This window comes from Phalacrocorax aristotelis, chromosome 1 (genome assembly GCF_949628215.1).
Source record: "Phalacrocorax aristotelis chromosome 1, bGulAri2.1, whole genome shotgun sequence".
NCBI classification, from domain to species: domain Eukaryota; kingdom Metazoa; phylum Chordata; class Aves; order Suliformes; family Phalacrocoracidae; genus Phalacrocorax; species Phalacrocorax aristotelis.
In genome coordinates, this window is record NC_134276.1 from 85,052,653 (window position 1) to 85,073,339 (window position 20,687).

Genomic DNA, 20,687 nt, shown 5'->3' on the forward strand with positions numbered 1-20,687 from the left:
AATAAATGTGTACTTCCTTCCAAATTACACCGAGTTGCTATACAGGTATTAAACAAAAAAAAACAAATGGATATTTTGTGCTCACAGTTGCTGATATTATTTAATTTGACTTAAAATTGCTGGCTATAAAAGTGGTGGGAAATCAAAAAAGCCCAGCTTATCCTTTAAGAAATTATTTTTCACACTGAGCCCTCAACTGAAAAAATTTGCTTACATTTCCTTCAGCAAGTTTTCTCTCAGTGTGCGTACAAATTAATTAGTAATTATCTTGGGCAAGATCCTGACACCCTCTTCATCTTGTTTGTAACCACTTCCACAGCAGTGGACTCCAACAAAAAGGCGCCAGTCAGCAGATCTAAGGTCATCACAGCAGTTCTATTCCATCCTTTTTTTTTTTTCATGGGATCTGGAGTATAAAGATGTGGCCAAGAGAAAAACAGAACACAACTCAGAGTGTCACTGCATCTAGTCATGAAGAATTTTGGTCGCTTTGATCTTTACCCCTAAGCTGCCTGTAGTTAATGGAAATACATTCACTGCGAAGTGAAAAATCAACCAGTACCTACCTGGCACTTCACTTTGCAGTGAACTGCAACATATTTCCCAACTGGAACACAGAAAATATCCTCTGTTCAGAAAATATATTACAGGGTTTTGTTTTGTTTTAAAGTTCCCTTTAAAGTTTCACTTCCTCAGATCCCCATTCTCTCAAGGTGTAAGCAATAAAAAGAGGATCCCCCTGCATGTGTTCCATTATTACCAAATTCATGCCTGTTTCAGATCTCTCTGCTCTACTGACAGAGGTATCATCATACCTCTGCTGTGCATCAGTCTAAGGCATGAAAGGAGGCAAGATGAGAAGATTGCCTATTGGTATGGGATGGAAGGCAGCCAATCGCTGGGGCCACACGGCATGAAGCTGGAATGCGTCACCTCAGCAGCCAGTCTCAGCTGCAAAAATCACTAGAATTAAGACTCAAAATCAATTTTCAACCTATATTTCTCAAACAGCCGTTCAAAAGCACCAAAATGTCTGCTTTCAAGGTTTTTATTAAGAAACACAGGTAACTGTAAAATAGGCATCCTTGAATGTTTTGTTTGTTTCATTTGGAAAATCCAGATCAACGTTCTTTAGAAACTAAGTATTTGACACACTTTCAGAGGGGCTTTTTTTATCCTTTTTAAACATATAATTGACAAAAAAGTCCCTTTCCAGAAATGTAAGCAATGTAAACAATTGTTCCAGTAATACTATTCCCTGCAAAGGCAGGGGAGTCACGCTAACTGCATTTCTTCCTCAATGGAAATTGAAGATGAATGTAATTACTTTTAGTACAGGCCATGGCTGTTTAAAACAAACAAGTGTTATAGCTTTCAAGAACCTAGCAAAAAGAAATCTGTCAATCATTATTATTTATTCCCCCCCAAAAAAACTAAATGATTAAAATTATTATAGTCATTAAAACATTATTTAAAATAAATGCATATTTGATTGTGCAATGCTTATAATTGCAGTCACCCATATTTCTCCGTGTGTATTTTTATGATTATATGATCATAAAAATTATCATATATAATTTATTATGATCACCATCATTATATGATCCTACGCTTCCATGAAGCATCATTTCATTAAAGAATCCCTCAGCAAATACCTAAGGCTCCCCAGTTCCAACCTGCCAGACATCTGCACTCACATAACTGGACCTAGGATAATGGTTGTACTAGGACCCAGCATTACAAAAATCACAACCAAGATGCCAGAACATACCCGGGTGTTCTAAAAACTCTCAGCTAAGTCTCATGCATGGGATGCAATTAATTCAGCTTTACATGTCTTCATCTGAGATAGTTACCACCAGCTTCTTACAACCAATGGAGGGAAACAGGCACTTGTAGGGTATAATGCTTCTGACTCACCCATTATCGTGAGCTATTTGGCTCCTTTAAAGTGCATATTCACTTAGCAACTACAGAAAAAGACTTGAGGTGACTAGCTCAGAAGTGCCTTCACAGTAAACATCTAACATTAAAATGACAAAGTAACCGCCATGACTAACCATTACTAAGTTCATCACTAAGTACCACTCTGGCTGAGAAGAAATTTCCTTTAAAACTTTTTCTGTAGTTTTGTGTAAGAGCTCTGGGGGTACCAATGCATCTCAGCTGCCCTGACCGGCCTCCACCAATGGGCCCAGACGCCTTGGCTCCCAATCCCTGCCTGAGCTATGCTGCAGGCATGCCTGTACCCGGCTCCCTAGTTACTTGTTGACTGGACTTACTGGACTGACCTCAGACCTAACTCATCACCTTGCACTTCTGCACTGGACTGTCAGTAGGACATGGCAACTGTCGCTGGAGCCAGTCCACTTTCCTTCTTTGGCAACTGTGGTACTGACTCTTGCTGGTGAGGACACCGCCCCTGTACCCTGTACAGCTACTACCCCTGACTCCTGGATTATCTTCTTTTGTGGAGCAGCCCCTCTCTTCCTGCTCTCTTGACAATCTTCAAACCACAAGATTTCCTTCACTTTCCTCTGAAATGTCTGGATTTGGCCAATGGCAGAAATATGATGTGGCGCCAGATATGTTCTTGGTTGGGGACAACATACAGGGGACATGAGGGATAGCCCTGCCCATACCTTCTTTGTCCCTCATACACCAGAACATGTCACGCAGGCCCAAACCTCCCTACACAGCTGATTTAGGAGATAGCTGGACCACGTTAGCGCAGGAAGCACCTTATGGGCAAGTCTTCTAAGGTTTTTTTCTTTATGCACCACTCCTTCTGTCCTTTGGCGACTTTTGTTCCTCTTCTCTGAATGCAACTCATAAGTCATCTTTTATTAATAACCTGCCCAGAACTTAATAGAGTGCTCTGTGACCAGATGGCATTGGATTGGTGCCTCACATTAGCATATTCACTAATGACTTGCAAAAATTTATTTTGGCAGTAATCCTAGCTGCCCACACTTTCTCACCTAGGAACACCTCTCACTTCCTACGTTTCTATGTCCTACCTGCTGGACATTTAGGTTTAAATTATTTATCTTTAGCTTGTTACCCTCTTCCTCCAAATAAACACATGATTTCATTATTTTCAGCACAGGTTTCTAAATTCCCTATATTTTTTAATGTTATTTCTTTGTTCTGAATAGTGCTTTTAGCTCTTTTTTAAATGACATTATTTGAAAATACCATTAATACACTGTGGCCTACTCTCGCAGGCCATTAATAAAGATGCTGGTTATGGGGAAAGAAGAAATAAAGCCTGCTGATGCTAAACTTGTTATGGGGAAAAAAAAACCCCAGCACTATGGCTTTATTGTATATCAGCGATTTTGCAATCCATATGACACCCTTCCCAAAGATAAGCCAGTTTTCATTACTTTTTCCAAATGAAACTCTGTAAGACTCAGTAAAAGCCAACATTACACATGAAGTTCCCCTCTTCATCCACTAGTTTTCTATTAAAACCTCTGGTTTCTCTTAAAAAAGTGTATTTGTGGGTATTGTATGCTTCCTGAGAGAGTCTCCTGTGGTTTCTGGTTTTCTCTGTCCTTTAAAATGAAACATGTCAGCTGGCAGCCTCTCACGTTCCTCAGCTCCATATGAAATGGTGACTTCAGTATTGCCATGGGAAGACTTGGAAAAGGTCATGATTTAAGAGCATTCACAAGGAAATTAAGTGCATGGCTTTGTCTGATGGTTAGGGACTCATGATATAATGCATTAGAGGCTGAAACCACAAAGGCAACTTAGATGCCCAACTACCACTTCAGGCAACTACGTAATAACTCATCCCTGAGTTACTCCAATCCTTTGCACAGTTCTTGACTGTCTCTGTATGCACCAAAGCTCCTGGGAACAAAGTTTACCTTAGAGGACGCATTCCAGTCTCAAAGTAGGTATGCTCATGCCCATGTGTAAGCATTCTCAGACTGTCTACCACTAGGCCTCACCAAAATTTAAGAGGAGGTTTATTCACTTCTATTTATTTAGGGCACTCTCCTGGGAGGTATGATGCATCCTTAAATTCAATGTTTGCTTTGCTTAGAAGCTAGGGCTTCTGTCCAGGTGTCAGATGTTCTAAAATTGCATCCTAATTATGGGGCTGCTAAATGTTCTGGGGTAATGATTTGCTGTTAAGAATATCCTGCTGAAATATGTATTTCCTTTTGTCTCAGGACTTCATCATTAACTCTTTTTTAGTGTTTTAAATAGCCTAGTTTAGGTAATCTGCTGAGCTTGCTGGCCTCCACAAGTTCTCTTTCAGGTTACATCTTTGCTCTAGTCAACAGCATGACTACAATTTGTGTAGGCAGTACTGGATGAGGTGTGCAAAAAATCCTCTCCTCAGGTTTGTTTCAGTCTTGTTATGACATGTCTTAGCTTTACTGCTCAATGCAATCACTAGCATTCTGGGGTTTAAAGGTTTAAATCGGAAATCCTTTCCACTCAGCAGGTGGATATGTTAATATGACTGGGTGTGCTGTAATTAGCACCGAAATTCCCTCCTGAACATTCTTCCCTGCAAAATGCTCCTCTTCTAGCCTCAAAATGTTTCCCTATTCCAATGCTCCTTCTCTAGAGAGAGGGGTTTCCTTGACTGCTATGTAACTAGGTAAATGATAACATTTGTATTCTTATATATAAAGTTTTGGGGTTGAACTTTTGTCTCTGCTAAATGTTTAAGTGTTGTTTGGAGTTTACTACATGAACATGAACAAAAGGAGTTGGGCATACTTCTTTACTGATTAATTCAAATAAGTGTAAGTGCGGCACATTCAGTAATTGCTGAAACTTAAAGTCAAGGCTAGAAAATATATTTGCTATAATGCTAGGGGATTTCAGTTTGAATTAGGAGGACACATGCAGATTACTCTTTCAAAAAAAAAGTAATTTTTCTTCATCTCAGAGAAATGAATAGGTGTATTTATGGGAGGAAGCGGTAAGAGAAAGGATCCTGGGACCTGGGAAACAAGGTGAACTGTGAGGCAGAGAGTGCCCACAAGAGGAAAAGATCACTGGGCTTGAAGGCTCCCTCCTGCCAAGCACCACAAAAATTTGACCTATGTGATGCACTGGCGCAAATTCTAAAGGTAGATGATGTTATGACAGCTAATACAATGACAGGCTAAGACAAATTCTCTCTGAATGGCCAGGGTGAGCAAAGATGAAGTGCGTTTATGAAAAGCAACCGATACCCATATTGAGCAGGGTACCAAAATAAATCGATCTCATCTGGGGCTTGGCTATTTTCCATTACTACTGAAACCTGAATAAATTTTCTATTTCTCACTTAAGAAGAGGAACTCATTTTAATAGAAAGCAACACTCAAAAAAACCCTGCCCCACAAAATAGTGAGATTGGTGCTTTGTTTAGATGAAAAGCCAGCAAGCCAGAGTTGAATGTGTTCTGTGTTATTATTCAGTCATCCTGTGATTTTTTAGAAATAATTTTTCAAAAATTGTTGTTATTGTACCCTAGGCTTCCCTCTGACTTCCTTATTATTGTTACTGTAATGAAATTGTAACTATTATTAATATCATTGAAATAAACAAGAATAAGCTAACACTGCATAAAAACTATTGCTACAGTCAATAAACCAAAAATTCTGTGTCCAAGGGAACTGGGACAAAAGATTTTAGTTTGGCTGAACCATGCAGTTTTGATCTAGATCCAAACTCTTCCATAAGTCTAAAGATATCCCAACTGTTATGTTTCAGGCCTGTCTGCCAGACGGTATTAATTATTTATTTACTGCAAAATAAAATCATTTTCTTTTCTGTTACTATCTTCATTGAAATACATCTAGGTAAGAATTTCACTTCATTGCTTGATCCTCTAGCAAATCTCTTTCCCTGTGAGACTACCATTAATGGAAGTTAACACAGGAAGCCACTAACTTCAGGTTAATTTACTAAAGGTTTTTTACTTCTTTTGGTTATAATGTATGGATATGGCTTTAGCCCTGTGAGCCTCTGAAAAGGAGAAAATCGGGAACTGTGCTTATTGCTTACAGATGCTTTTACACCAGGATTTATGTCAGGCATGCACAGCAACAAGTAAATCACTACATGAAGAACTCTTTTTCCTCTTCTGGACTTCCGAATTGAAGGACAGGATAGTCCCTCCAAAAACATGACTGTCAAACCGCAGGCAAGTAAGTAAGTAAGATTACCTTGGAGACAATTTACATCCACGTTGCAGGTATGCATTGAGTGTCCCAGTTGCTGCAAGCAACAGTCCAAGGTATGGAGGAGAAGGTTTCATAGGTCTTGAGGAAAACTCTGGGTGGAACTGAACTCCCACAAAATATGGGTGATCTACAAGATAGGTATCAAAGAAAATTATAAGATATAGGTAGAAGATAGTAGAACAAGTGTTAGGAAAAAAAGTTTGTTGAAGATTGCACACACTGGTCTAGAAGCCAAATCAGCATGTGTGAACTAAAGGGTGAGACAGCAGGAACCTTAACTTTTTCCACAAAAAGCAACTGACAACAGAGGCAGAGGGTTAGTATGGCAAATTAAGGAAAAATCATCCTGTGATTCAACTTTAACATGCACAATGATGTAATTAAAAGCTGAATAATAAACCTGTACTGACATGTAAGTGCAGGGGGAGGGGGGGAACAACCACAAAGTTTACATTTATCATGTTATTTTCATGGTATTTTGGTTTCCAATATATAATTATGCGTGCATACTCAGAACATTCACCCATACATATCTGACTGAAAAATAAAACAGTTCCTAAACGACCAAGCATTACCATACAGCAACTATTTACACAACAAGAGACGGATATGAAAGCAACAAACAAAGAAAACTGGAAAAAACAAGCTTCAAATAATTAGTCCTGGAAGGGATCTCCTGGGACATTAAGTCCAGTCTCCTGTTATTGAACGCAGCTACATCACGTAGTCTCATGCCCAAAGGGTCAAGGCTCTACCATAACACCCCCTTGGCTTTCTTGCTCCCACTAGAAAGCTCTTCTGATACTCCCTTCTTTTGCTTAGAAACCTCTTCCTAAATCACAGGCCACCTTTGTTACAGCCGACTTATATCCGTTTTTTATGATGCTCTTCTTTCCTGCTCTTTGGCCTGTGTGATTAAGGATGACAATATCGCCGTCATTCAACTCCACCTGCTAAACTAAACAAGCCATGCTGCTTCACCTTCTCTTAAATCTTTAGCTCTCCGTTTCCCAAGCAAAGCACCTCTTTACTACTGCTTCTGCTTCCCTTCTGTCTTCTTCAAAAGGATAAGTAAGGAAAAATGGTTTCGTACTCTTCAATGCTGCGTACCTGTTCCTTCTCTGAATATTGTTTTAAAGGAGCTAACATTAACCACTTCTAGTGCCAGGACATTGGACAAAATTAACCACAGATCTCTTCCGGTTCAACGATTTCCAAAATAATCCCAAATATTCAAGGAATTTCGCTGCAGTACAGAGTAAGTGATAACAATAAAGCTGGAGTTTTCTTCTATGAAGATAAACTATATGGTCTAGTACACTGCTCTCTCTCTGCTGCTATGTCTTAAAGAGAACCTGGATCCTAAATTTATCCTGTAACTTTTGTCTCTCTGCGATGCTATCTAGCTCTTTAAAGCTGTAAACACCACAATGACAAATCATCAAATATTTCCTGTGGGGATATTTTGCTTAAAAGATTTGCCTAAGCTATCTAGTGTACTGTTATTTCTGTGCTTCCACTCCACCCCACTCTCCTCCCTGTGACGACTGTTTTCTTCAGTAATCAGAGTCTCCTTGCAGCCCATTGTGATATAGTTCCAGGTTTTACTGCTGCTTTTATTCTCTTCACGGTAACATGCAATTTAAAAATTCTGCCTGATTTATTTCATGATGCTCTCTATAGAAGTTGCTTCATGCAAGGCAGACAAAATAGCCTCCCAACACTAGCACGCATAACTGAGGTAATCTGTCAGGAACAAACTAAGCAAAGAACACCATGACAATTAGTAGTTTATGAATTCATATGTATCCTTTGCTCTCAGATTACTCTCTATGGTGCAGTTACTTGACACTGTAAATAGGTGTCTACATTCAAACCCTGGTTCAACGTTACAGCACTGTTCTTCAACATACCATGGAGTATATAAAATGAATTCCCAGGAGCGTCGTATCACAAATAGCACTCCATAGGATGATAATGTATTCTTATGATAATTTTATGTTGCTGTGCATGGAGTTTACCTTAACCAATGGCAATTAGGGGCCACATAAGAAAAGAAAAAAAATCTTAGAAGGTAGCCTGCATCTTCAGGTGCCTGATACTCATCTAGCCAACAGTGACTTAACAGCAAGGAGTTAATCAAAGAATCAAGCAAAAATCAAAGGGATAGTTTCCAAGAACTACTCTGTGCCACATTCAGCAAACATGCAGTGTAGCTCCCTTTCATTTCAGAACCTTTTAGAAAAGACGTCAAGTCTTACTTGGTAAAGTAGTCCAAATCTACCAGATTTCCACAGTATCAAACTCTCATCTGCCTGAATCACTTCTGTGATAGAAAGGAGCTTCCTTTCTATTTGTTTTTCATACTTTTTTTTCTACAATTCTAAACAGAGGGTAACTGAAAGAGACACAAACTGATTGGAAGGCACCTTGGGAGGACTATAGTCCCACCTCCTGGTCGAAGCAGGGTCAAGTTCAAAGTTAAATCAGGTTGCTGACAGCTTTGTCTAGTCAAGTTTTGAAGGTCTCTGTCTACAAGGATGGAGATTTCACAGCCTGTCTAGGTAATATATTCCAGTGATGTTTTATACTTTGGCTATATTGCATGTATTACATGTATTTCATATACTCAAGCAAATTGAACATTTAGTTAGATAGTTAGTTAGTTAGTTATTGGGACCTGACTAAGAATATTTGAGGGTGCTATGGGAGCAGGCCAATGTCACTGTGAAGCTGTTTTTTACCTCTAAAAGGCCAAGGCGATCATGCGAGATCCCTGATGACTGGAAAAAGGCAGACACCTTACCCTTTTTCAAGAAAGACAAGAAGGAGGATCCAAGGAACTACAGGACAGTCAACCTAACCTCAGTTTATGACAAGATTATGAAACAAATCCTCCTCCAAGGCATTTCCAGACACATGAAGGACAGGAAGACAACGTGGCATGACAAGTTTGGGAACGGTCAGTCTTTGGATGCAGGGAGAGCAGTAGCCTTCCTTTATCCTGACTTTAACAAGGCCTTTGATATGATTTTCTAGCATCCAAGTTGTGAGCTATGCACTACGTAATCTATGGGTAGACTATAAAGTGTGTTGGAAAATGGCTAGACTGCTGGGTTCAAAGAGCAGTGGCGAGTGGTTTGAAGTCCAACCAATAGTATACTTGCAGGTACCCAACACTTGATTTATACAGCTTTCAATAACCTGATCTATATTTGAAGGCAGCCCTGTCTCGAAGCAGAGGGTTGGATTAGATGACCTCCCAAATCACTCTATGATTCTACATAGCCAAATCCCACTGAGCTAGAATTAATGACCTTTTGGAAAAAGAGCATGTCTCTCCCTGATAATCAAATACATGCACAATCCTTGAGAAGTGTAAGACTTCTCCTAACATCCTCCAATCTTCAACCGTTGTAATACACAGGTGGAGCCAGCAGTAGCCCTCAACATGATCTTGGCTGTTATGACGGCTAAGTATTGTGCCTGCATGCCACTTAACAACCTACACTTTACATGGTTTGAATAGATGCAGAAAATACTACAGACAAGTAAGGCACTCACTCTCCAGTTCAATAATTTCCATTCTGTTCCCTTCCGTATCATGGCCAACAAATTTCAAACCTTTCTCTTCAAAGCAGTGAGTCAATTCCGGGTTCACCTGAAATATTGGAAGTAATAATAATTGTAGTTCTACTTCTTTTGTGATTTAACAAACAGTAGTAGTGAATTGTAATGTTTTTAGTATGCATACAAGAATGAAAAGAATTGAGAAAAGAGTTGGGAACTTTTGCTTTCTTGCTTTAAGAACTCTCTGGTATAAACCTGTAAAAATGGGCATGCTATTTAGTAAAAGATAAATCAGTAATTTTAAAACTTACTACATAACATTCAAAAGTATAAGCCAGGGCCCTTTCTGCTTGCTGTCCTCCTGATTCTGAGCAGCTTGCATTCCTCATTTTTTAAACAGCCCGCCGCAGTAGGTATAAAGACTGACCTCCTCTTTGAACATTGCTTTTCAGTGGTTATGACACAAGCTGTGGTTCAGCTCCTCCTTCAAACTAAGGAGCTCTGCAGTGAGCTCTCTCATTTCCTTGGTGATGTTCTAACCACTCAGTTAATATTCAAACTCTGAGCACGCTTACCACCATCACATGCTGCTCCTAGCTTTTTAAGGAAATTTAACTCTGTCTGAATCAGTTTGTAGCATGCACACATCTCATAGCTCAGGCTCCTCTGGAGATGCTGATGAAGTCAGGTCCCTTCTGAACTGTCTCAGAGGTAACTCTAGGAGTCCAGCTCTTGCCCACCTCCTTGAATGACAGTATTTTGAATGTACACAGACACCTTTGCACAGATGTTCTCAAACAGAGGAGCGGACCTACACAAGGGGCCTACAGAGTTGGATGGTAGGAAGCAAGAGATCTGAATTAGCCTCCAAGTTGTAGATGCCTGAAGTCTCCCTGCATTTAGACTATGAAAGAATGTGTGCTACCTGAAGATAATCTAAGTCTTTAAATAAGCCAAATCAGCTAAGGAGCAATGCATTTAAGGATTATAAGCCTTTACCTTTCAAATACTTCACAAAGAGTCTAGTCAGGTAATCTCTGACATCACTCTCCAAGACCATTTTGGTAAGACGCTGCACCTTCTCTACCACAGAAACAATACACTACGTTATTTCCCTCTACTGAACACTTGCAAGAACATGGCTGCAATGCTATGCCTAGTTTCAGGCCCCTCAGTACAAGAAATAGATTGAGAAAATGTAAGTCCATAGGAGGTCCAATCAGGACCTTAGGGGGCTGGACCACATGCAACATAGGAGGAGAAACTGGATGAGCTAGATTTGGTCAGCCTGGAGAAGGCAGAGTGGATCTCATTGCTGACTTCAGCTATCTAATGGGATGGTATAAAGACAACTAAGCCCGACTCTGCTCAGAGATGCATAGCACAAGACTGAGAGATAAAACACAAACCGTCCAAAGACATTTCCTATTAGATATAAGGGAAAAAAGGATTCACAACAAAGTGGTTAAGCACTGGAATAGATTTGTCAAAAGATGTTGTAGAATCTCTCTCTTCAGAGAGATTCAAAACTAGATGGGACAAAATCCTGAGCAGCCTGATCTGATTTTGAAGTTGGCTCAGCTCCAAATGGGGAGCTGGATCAGAAGACTCAGGGAGGTTTCTTTTGATCTAAATTATACTATCTAACCATTATTAAAGTTATGTTTATGTAAGAAATCTCCCATTGGCTTTAAGGAGAATCGTGCCTACCAAGAGAAACACAATTTGTTTAAGCTTTAACTTTTGAGCACGAAGTACACTGGCAGTGCTTACCTCATATCGATGCCTGTGTCGCTCCTCTACAAATGTTTCATCACCATAAAGTTTCCCTGAATAGACAACAAAAAATAAATTAATGGTAATGTATTGGTTTAATAGTTGCTACAACTATTTCTTGTAATTTAAATCTCAAAAAAAAATTCACATGTAAACCATAACACAACACTATTCATCTCACTCCATCTTTCTGTTTTTCTGAGTGATGACTAGTTTCTTTTAATTTACTGTTACCTGAGTTTATTCAGGATTCATATTCAACATTCCTTGACCAGAAATACCTTAGGTAAACCAGAGCATGAAGGCCATGCTTAAAATAATTTAAATTGTAAAACCCATAATAAAATAAAAGATGTCTGAATGAACAAGCAACATAAAATCCCTTCAGGGTTTTACAACAGTTGTACGCAAAAGGTGCAGTGAAAGAAGCCTTTTAGTAGCATCTGTTCCATTTTAATAGACTATGCACAGCAGCTGGCATAATACCTCCAATGACAAACAGAGAATATGGTTTTCCTTTGTTTTCCTGATCTCATTACCCAAATGACTCTTGCAGTCCTCTGAGCCTAATCTGGAACACTCTACATTCCAGAGCAAGAAGGAGTAAGTTAGAGTTACGCAGTAAACCAGGATTTAGTCATATCTCTCACAGCTCAAACTCTGCTCTCAGTTTATCCTAGTGTCATTAGGATTACTGTCTTGCTTAGGGGTTGGTTCAAGAATTAGAGTGCCACGGTCTCCAAAAATTGTGGAATGACAGTACTGCAATTTTACAAAAAGTGGTGTATGTGTTAATTTGAAGGAACCACCTTTTCAAAACCATTATTTCTATTCAAGCTGTAAAGCATTAGAAACAGGAATCAGATTTCCTGAGTAAACTACCAGAGCTTTCTATAGTCTTTGACAAATATGGTCACCTAAACAGCTCATAATACTTGTCAAGAGTTAAAACACATGTTAATTTCTATTAACTTTTCCAAGAAGTGTTTAGGCCACAGAACAACTTGGTCATTGTGATATGCATATCTATATCACACCTAGGCAAAATAATACCCAGGTCAGTCAGATTACTAGCACAGGCATTGTCTATAAAGGCAGATTTTTTCACTAAATGTGCATATGTATTACACTTTGGTCTCCTGCTGAAGTAGATGTCATTTTTAAAAGCTCAGAAGTAAGTTCAGCATAACTAAATATGGTAATAGCTCAGATCAATGTCAGGGGCAGGGCAATACAAGAAATACGCCCATATTTGTTTATGGATAAGAAACCACTTTTACACATTTTCAGCATCACATATTACAAGTGTGCAATAGGCTGATTAACAGGAGACAAGTATTACTTCAATTTTAAAATACACGTAGATCAAATTGAATTATTTGTTCTATGTTCTGGTTGCTTTTATTTTGCCTTTTGAGGCATCCTGTTACAGCAAATCATTTTCCTTTCCTGAAACAAATTTTCTTTCCCAACACAAGACTGTTTCCAGGGCTGGGCTAGGCCTAGGGCAGTGCTGGATCAGAGACTGGAGCTAAGCAGGGCTTGGCTACAATTAGGATACAAACTAGCAAACATTGTCAAGACAAGGTGAGGACTAAGGCAGCGAGGCCAGATGACGATTAAGGCTGAGGCCCACTGGCAACTCGAGGGAGTGACGAGGAATGTTTAGGCCTGGCAAGAGCATGATGGGTAGAAGCTTGTGTTAGTTCTAGCAAAAGGCTTCAGGGTAGAACAAGAAGCCCTAGTTCAATACACTGATCTTCCCAAGAAAATAATAAACTAAACTACTATAAAATGCATTTCAATTATCTCAACAGACTTCTTATTGTTTATTTAAAGCATTGGGCCCTATCTGACCTTTTCACTGGCACTTCCAGATGTCTCTCATTTCTTTCTTTACATTCTGATCCTGGGTAAATTAATATGGGAACAGGATCAGAGTGAATGAGCTTGGGGAAGCTGTCGCCCAACTGCTTGCTTGAGGTTGCAGTCCTTTAACAGAATGTGCTTTGGCATTTTCGCTTTGCCATGTTACAGAGTTTCTATTCATAAGGCAAGTCATAAGACCAGAAATGTAACTTACTTAAAACAGAATTTTGTGTTTTGAAAACAGTCCTCCTCTTCCCCAGTCTCATTGTTCCACCCATATCTCCAGGATTGTGTTCTGGCATGTCAATAACCTGTAGAGAAAAATTATTTAAACACTGTTTCATCCAACAAAGACAAAAAATATGCAACAATTGTGTAATAGGCTGCATAGATTTATAAAAGGTAACATGATTTCTTTTTCCTCCAAGCATTCCCAGTTATGACTTCTCCTTGGTTTTCCTAATGCTTTGTTTGCGGTATTGGGACTGTAATAGACTGAGGATATTAACTAGCTGGTGTGAAACGTTTTCATTTAATGTTAAGATCAACAAAAGCAATTTATTAATTCCTTAATTTAATTTTGGGGGTGGAAAAAAGCCTTTCTTTTTTAAAAATAAGATACAAAAATGTTAGCAATAGCATAATTCTGTCAAAACCTATTCTTGGTGTTATATAAGATTTTTAAAAACTGATAAATTCATAGATTAAAAAAAACCATGAAAAGAGTGATAAAGACACCATCTCTGAAAAAGCAACTCCCTGAACCACACAGTGATAGAGGCTGGAAGATTATCCTGGGTAAATATTACTGTACATTCAGCCCTTTCTTACATTGTTCTTTACATACAAAATTCTTCCTGATGCTAAGAGGCAGAAACAGCTGTCTTGCTGAGACAGTGGAAGTCCTCTCTTTTGGGAAGTAGGAAGAAGAAGAGGGCATGGAGCAGCAGAGTGAAGAGAAAAGAAGAGGGCACTTGTAACAAGACTATAATGTCATAAAAGTGGAGTAGTACAAGAGATGACTCCAACATTGTGTGCTATTTCAGATTATATACGTAACTAATTTATCACAGGGAGAAAATGAAAAAACCTTCCCCCTAATTCACCTTTCCTAAAGGGTCTCTCAGATCGCCTAAGAATCCACAAAATACTGTGTTACCCTGTATGAAGAACATGCTATTTAACAAAAATGTAAAGAAATGGATATACAGATACTGGTTTTGAGGACTGAATCGGATGGGTCAAATGGCTGCTACGTGGGTCAAGTGGAATCCAGGATGGTGGGACCGAAGGGATGTGAGAAGCAATGGCTTAGTGGAAGGAGTGTGTCTAGTTTTGCCCCGTTTGAAAAATCCTACTGGGACTCACAATCATGTTTAAAGGAAGACTGTCTCACAAGGGCAAAACAGTTCAAAACTGTAAAAACACATGAGCTTAAACTACGACCTACCTGCTTGTATTCACATACACACAGTCAATGAGGAATTAAATTGACAAAGAAAGGTTCTAAAAATACAAATATTCACACATGCGGGTAATCTGGAATTGGATTTTTATTAACCTTAATTTGCCCTCTGGGAGTAATGAAAACAATTTCTGACGATACACTTCATAAAGTGAAGTTATTCAATTTAGAAGGGATGGTGGAAAGTGCTTAGCCTTTGGCCTTGTGCCAATGCATTTCAGCTGTGCAATTATCTCTGTATAACCTTATACCTTCAAAATGTTATTTATAAGCTATATACTCATTATAAAATGTCACAAGCAGAAGTTGTGATCAAACCAGTGGGATATTCCAAATCCCCCAATTACCTCCCAAATCATGAAGGTGAGGACTATGCAGCACATTCAGCTAATAAAACCACAAAAAACTAAAAAAAAAAATAAATAATTAATCGAATCCTTATTACTTCAAAAAAATAATTATTACATTATCCTTATTACTTCAAAAAAGATTGTCCGATTTTATGTTATTTTTCTTCCATTTATTTTCACTTTTTTTCTGAAGTAGTGACCACAAAAAACCCCACAGGATGTCAGAAGTAGCTAGAACGTATGCAATAGACCGTGTGTATATGTCAAACATTGACCCTCTGAAACCAAACACAAGTTTTCCATGGGGTGTTATTTACTTGCCTACACCCATACTACAGATAACCCTAAAGTGCTCCTGACTCTTGTCAAACAGAGATGAAGTGGTAACAAGTAGCTATCAAGTAGCTATCAAGTTGGAGTACATGCTTCTCCTCCACTTACAGAAATTTTACTTTAACAGCTGTTTAATGAATATTTGCAGTTGACAAGAAAAACAATGAGGAGTTTTCTTGTTTGTTTTTTTTTTTAAGCTTGGATGCTGAAGTCAACATCAGAGATTTCCTTCATTCGCAAAAGTGTATCAAGCACCTAAATACCGTCCCCTAATCTCAGCTTTAGATTTTTCTTCCCAAAAACTCGGAGCGGGATGTTTTGGTCTAACTTTGCTAACTGAATCATGGTAATACCCAGGTGCTTGGTGTTCCCTCTCCCCCCAAAAAATTAGATTTCACTATTTTCACCTTTCAGCATTCGGTATTTGTTGTACTAAGATATTCTCTCTATCAAAACATTTTGAGCATAATGCCATAAATAGAAGGAAGCATGGGGACACAATGAGTGGGACAGTAACTTCTTGAAGGACATCACTCAGCTCTTAAGCTCCCCAGTTAAAACACTGGCTCCAAATGAAGTCCATAGCAGATTTCACTAATTTACTGTGCTTAAATGTGTTCTCCAGGAAGCCTCAAAAGCAAACGTATGGTCTCCTGTTCATTAAACAGAGCATATCAGTTCAAACAGGTTATGGCCAGACTCTCAGCTCTTCCTTCTTTCAGTAGGCAAACAAGAAAGACCACTCATGAGTTCCACTCAAGCTCTAGATAATAGCCTGGAACAAAGCCAGGCTGGGAAAGCACAGCTTCATCTGCTTGGCCAAGGGCTTCTGCCACCCTTTGGATCACAACCTGACATGGGGCTGCAAGCCCAACAAAAATTCCACTGGAGAAATGGCCTTGCAGGGAAGATACGGGCATTTTCCCCCAGTTAATCTTTGTCTTCTAAAAGGCCTGCTTCCTTGTCTCAACAGCTACATTGGCATGGTCAGGGGCACATATTCAGAGGAGGATCCAACCCTTAAAACTTTCACTGATGTCTGCTAAGTCTTAACTGAGGTGTCTTTTAAGAAACATCGCATGAATCAACTGTTGAATCTTATTTCTAACCGTGGCAGAATTTCTGCCAATATGACAGCTGTATTGAGTTTCAATATCAAGCAGCTTACTCTGTGTGTGTGTGTGTGTGCGCTCATGTTTTGCTATTGATATGTGCATATAAACCAGCTCTCCATCTTCCCCACGGTTTTTAGCTTTATGACAGTAAGAAAATAGAAAAGGCCTCGAATATTAATTTTTATAGTCAGGTGAGGAAAGGAGATACTCATGAAGTAATACCTCAGAACTAGTCTGACTCTGGATCTTCCTTTTTGATATTCTCTGTGGCTCAGATCAGCTTCAGCAACTATGACAGCACAACCCTCAACGTTTATATATTGCATGGTTTTCTCTGCAACAGTCTGTGCAAGAAGCTTTTGAAAACAAAGTGGCACTGCTGCCCTACAGCCCAAGGACAGTAATAAGCATCAGAAAAGCAACCTATATTATGGAAAATTTTGTCATATTTTACAGAATTCATTTGATCAGATAAAAGATGAAGAACCTTCAAGTGGTGGTTATTATGAACAACTGTGCAACTGTATAGATTCTTCAAAGAGCTTATGCTTCCTGCCACAGAACAAATCAGCTCTTACTATGCATTAGTTCTTTGAAGAGCAGAGAACAGCACAGAACAACAGCCACACAAGCAACAAAGCATCATCACTAGGGAGGGTGCAAGAAGCAATAAGGCATTAATTAGGTCTTTCTTGCCCAAATCTCTGAAAACTGCCAACACTACGGGGATTTTACAGAGATCACGTATTGCCCACCAGACAGCCAACACGAAGTAAATAATTAATCGCTCTGACATAACACAAAGCACGTTCTAAATATAAAAAAAGTCTTATCTAAATCATGGTGTTGATGAATAGTGACTTTAACTACCCATGAACTCCAGCCTTCTTTCAGAAATCTGCTGCTTGAATCATTTCATTGTTGTTAGGAAACATTAAAAGCTAATAAGAAAACCTCTCAAGCCCAGACACTCAGCATAGAGAAGGAGGCCCTGAAAACCCAACAGTTATAATTTTAGTGATCACCCCAGGACCATTAAGTTTTATCTCATGTCCTGCAACACCACTTTGAAAAATATATCTACCTTGGTTACCTTGGGAGGAGGGGTAAAAAAGGCAGGCAGGGAGGGAGGGGAGCATTACTTGATTTGAACAACTCATTGGTAAGTCAGCTTTGGAAGCAGGTTTTTAGTTTTTTTGCCTTTTTAGTCTTCCCTTGCCTGGCAAGCAAATGATTTGTCACTGCTGAAAGAAATTGCTATACATGTAAGTGCTGATCAAAGCATCAGGAGAAGCCCCGACCCTAAAGATGAATTGAACACTGAAAAGAGGCTCTCAGACACTCAGCACAGAAGAGGGGTGCAAAGGGAAAGCTGCCAGGAGCAGGGAATACAGTGCCAGGTACTGATGAATATTAATCCCTGCTGAACACAGCAAAACCAGCAAGACAAACTGACAAGGACTCAACCCAAACTAGAGGAACCCATTCTTTTATTGACACTTCCATAATTTCTCTGCAGTATTAGTCAGTACTTGCTAGATTTGATCTGATCTGTTTCAGTCACGAGTTCGTGAGTAAACAGACGCAGCCACGTACAAATGGGATCTTTACACTAACATTTTAGAAACAACAGTACAAACATTTTAAAGAAAAAATTGACAGGTACAACACTAAGAGTGATACTGACAGCTTCCAACTTGGCAAGTAAAGTAAAAAGACACTCTTCCCCTGTTCATTCAAAACCAGGGTTTTAACATTTTCAGTTACCGAAAGAAAGTGCAGGGATCACATATCTGCCAGAATCCCTTACTCCCTTGTCCCCTAAAGATACCCGAGTTCCTAGCAAATCATTGCCCACCTGCCTAAAGCACTCAGCCCTCTAGGATGGAACTAGCTGCCATAAAGCCACTTGCAGATTTCAGACTACTCGGTGCTCTATTACTCTGACTGAAGTAATATTTGTTTTCAAAAAGATGACCACCATCACACATAAGATCAAAGCAGAAATCATCAATAGCTGATTCACGCAGCTACACAGTGATATGAGTAACCAGCTTGAAAAATCCTGTCCTCTACTCTCTTTACTGAACTACAGTACAGTATCCCGATATTCCAACAAATACCATGTTACTGTCAACCATTTTCCAGTTTGGGCAATCCTCTTCTCCAGAAATTCCTTGTTTCCTATATTGAATTAAATAATTGCCCTAGAGCATTTATTTAATTAAAGCCTAAAAACTCTCTAAGAAGGATTCTGCGTGAATAAGCAGAAATACCGGTACAGAATGTTTTGTAAGATTTTCTTCAGAAAAAGTCATAAAGGGTGTAACTTTTTTCAAACAGTGCTTACTCACTCATAAGCATAGTGCAGTGAACTGAAAAAGTTAATGGAGATGTTGATATGCCAAGCCCATATAGATATTGCTTAACAGCATTTTAGAACTCATTCTAGTTATTTCAACCACATGACCTAGAGTGAGCTTAAAGACTTAATCAAGAAGAAATTTTCAGACTGCTAGTGTTAGCAAAAGGAACAGGGTCAGGCAGTGCTGGCTATAGACATACACTGGAGTGCCAGCCATGCCAGGCCAGGAAGTGCAGGATTTGCCACAGACTTGAATAACTAAAAGAAAGTGGAAAACTGTTCTTGGGCTTTGGACTGGTCCAGTTCGCATTACAATTAATGACCAAATACTCCCTAATTTAATTTCAGAAATATCCTTCCCTTCCTACCACATACATCTATTAAAAAATCAGAACTCTGTTACTGCCTTTGACGGGGACTTCTCCAACTGAAATGGCTAGTAGGTGAAATTTTGCCCTTACCAAACTCACTTAAATCCACATAAGATGTATCTGAAGGAGGAAGGCATAAATCAAGTCTGTGTCTGTGAGCATTCTAAAGCAGAGGGAAGAACCTAGAAAGGGAGACAGAGCCTGGTGCTCTCTTCGCCAAACACCCTGGCCACAAAGATGAGACAGGGATAATCAAACACTTACAGCCCGAGATTGTTTAAACAGTAGTATGCTTGATGGTCTCTGACTCAGAATTATTATACGATACAGGCAACTGCCATGGAACACTGGCCACAGACAAGCCCTACTAGCTAAGCTATGCAACTAGCCAAGGAGACGTGAGGTTGTCCTTAGTAGAGATCACAGAATCCCAGGTTGGAAGGGACCTCAGGGATCATCTAGTCCAACCTTTCTAGGAAGAGCGCAGTCTAGACAAGATGGCCCAGCACCCTGTCCAGACAAATCTTGAAAGTGTCCAATGTGGCCGAGTCAACCAGTTCCTCAGGGAGATTATTCCAATGGTGACTATCCTCACTGTGAAAAATTTCCCTCTCATGTCCAATCAGAATCTCCCCAAGAGCAACTTGTGTCCATTCCCCCTTGTCCTCTCCGTGGGACTCCTTGTAAAAAGGGAACCTCCATCTTCTTTGTAGCTGCCCCTGAAGTACTGGTACAGGGTGATGAGATCCCCTCTAAGCCTCCTTTTCTCAAGGCTGAACAAACCCAGCTCTCCCAGCCTATCCTCATATGGCAGCTTCCCAGTCCTCTGGTCATCTTGGTGGCCCTTCTCTGGACCCCTTCCAGCCCGTCCACATCTCTTTTGTACAGCGGGGACCAGAACTGGACACAGTACTCCAGGTGTGGCCTGACAAGTGATGAGTAGAGCGGGATAATGACTTCTCCATCTCTGCTGGCGATGCCCTTTTTGATGCAACCCAGCATCCTGTTGGCCTTCTTGGCCGCAGCAGCACACTGTTTGCTCATGTTCAGCTTCCTGTCCACCAGGACCCCCAGGTTCCTTTCGACAGAGCTGCTCTCCAGCCAGGTGGATCCCAGTCTGTGCTGCACTCCCAGATTATGTTTTCCTGGGTGTAAGACCTTGCACTTGTCCTTGTTGAACTTCATAAGGCTCTTGTTAGCCCACTCTTCCAGCCTACCCAGATCTCCCTGCAGAGATCCCTGGTGTGGGATAAAACTTCCCAGCTAACTT

The 20,687-nt window shown here is 39.8% G+C and overlaps 1 protein-coding gene across 9 annotated transcripts in view; it reads right to left on the reverse strand.

The window, feature by feature from the left end:
* CTPS2 (CTP synthase 2) overlaps positions 1–20,687 on the reverse strand; it is a 74,650-nt gene that overhangs the window by 6,288 nt on the left and 47,675 nt on the right. For 7 of the 9 annotated variants that reach the window (XM_075096167.1, XM_075096157.1, XM_075096177.1 and 4 more), the window contains 4 exons: positions 13,633–13,729; positions 11,547–11,602; positions 9,768–9,864; positions 6,186–6,330 (listed from right to left, as the gene is read on the reverse strand). In XM_075096167.1, the coding sequence (XP_074952268.1) occupies positions 6,186–6,330; positions 9,768–9,864; positions 11,547–11,602; positions 13,633–13,729 (395 nt within the window). The remainder of the gene's footprint in view (positions 1–6,185; positions 6,331–9,767; positions 9,865–11,546; positions 11,603–13,632; positions 13,730–20,687) is intronic. The other 2 variants (XR_012661055.1, XR_012661056.1) reach the window with 1 other exon arrangement.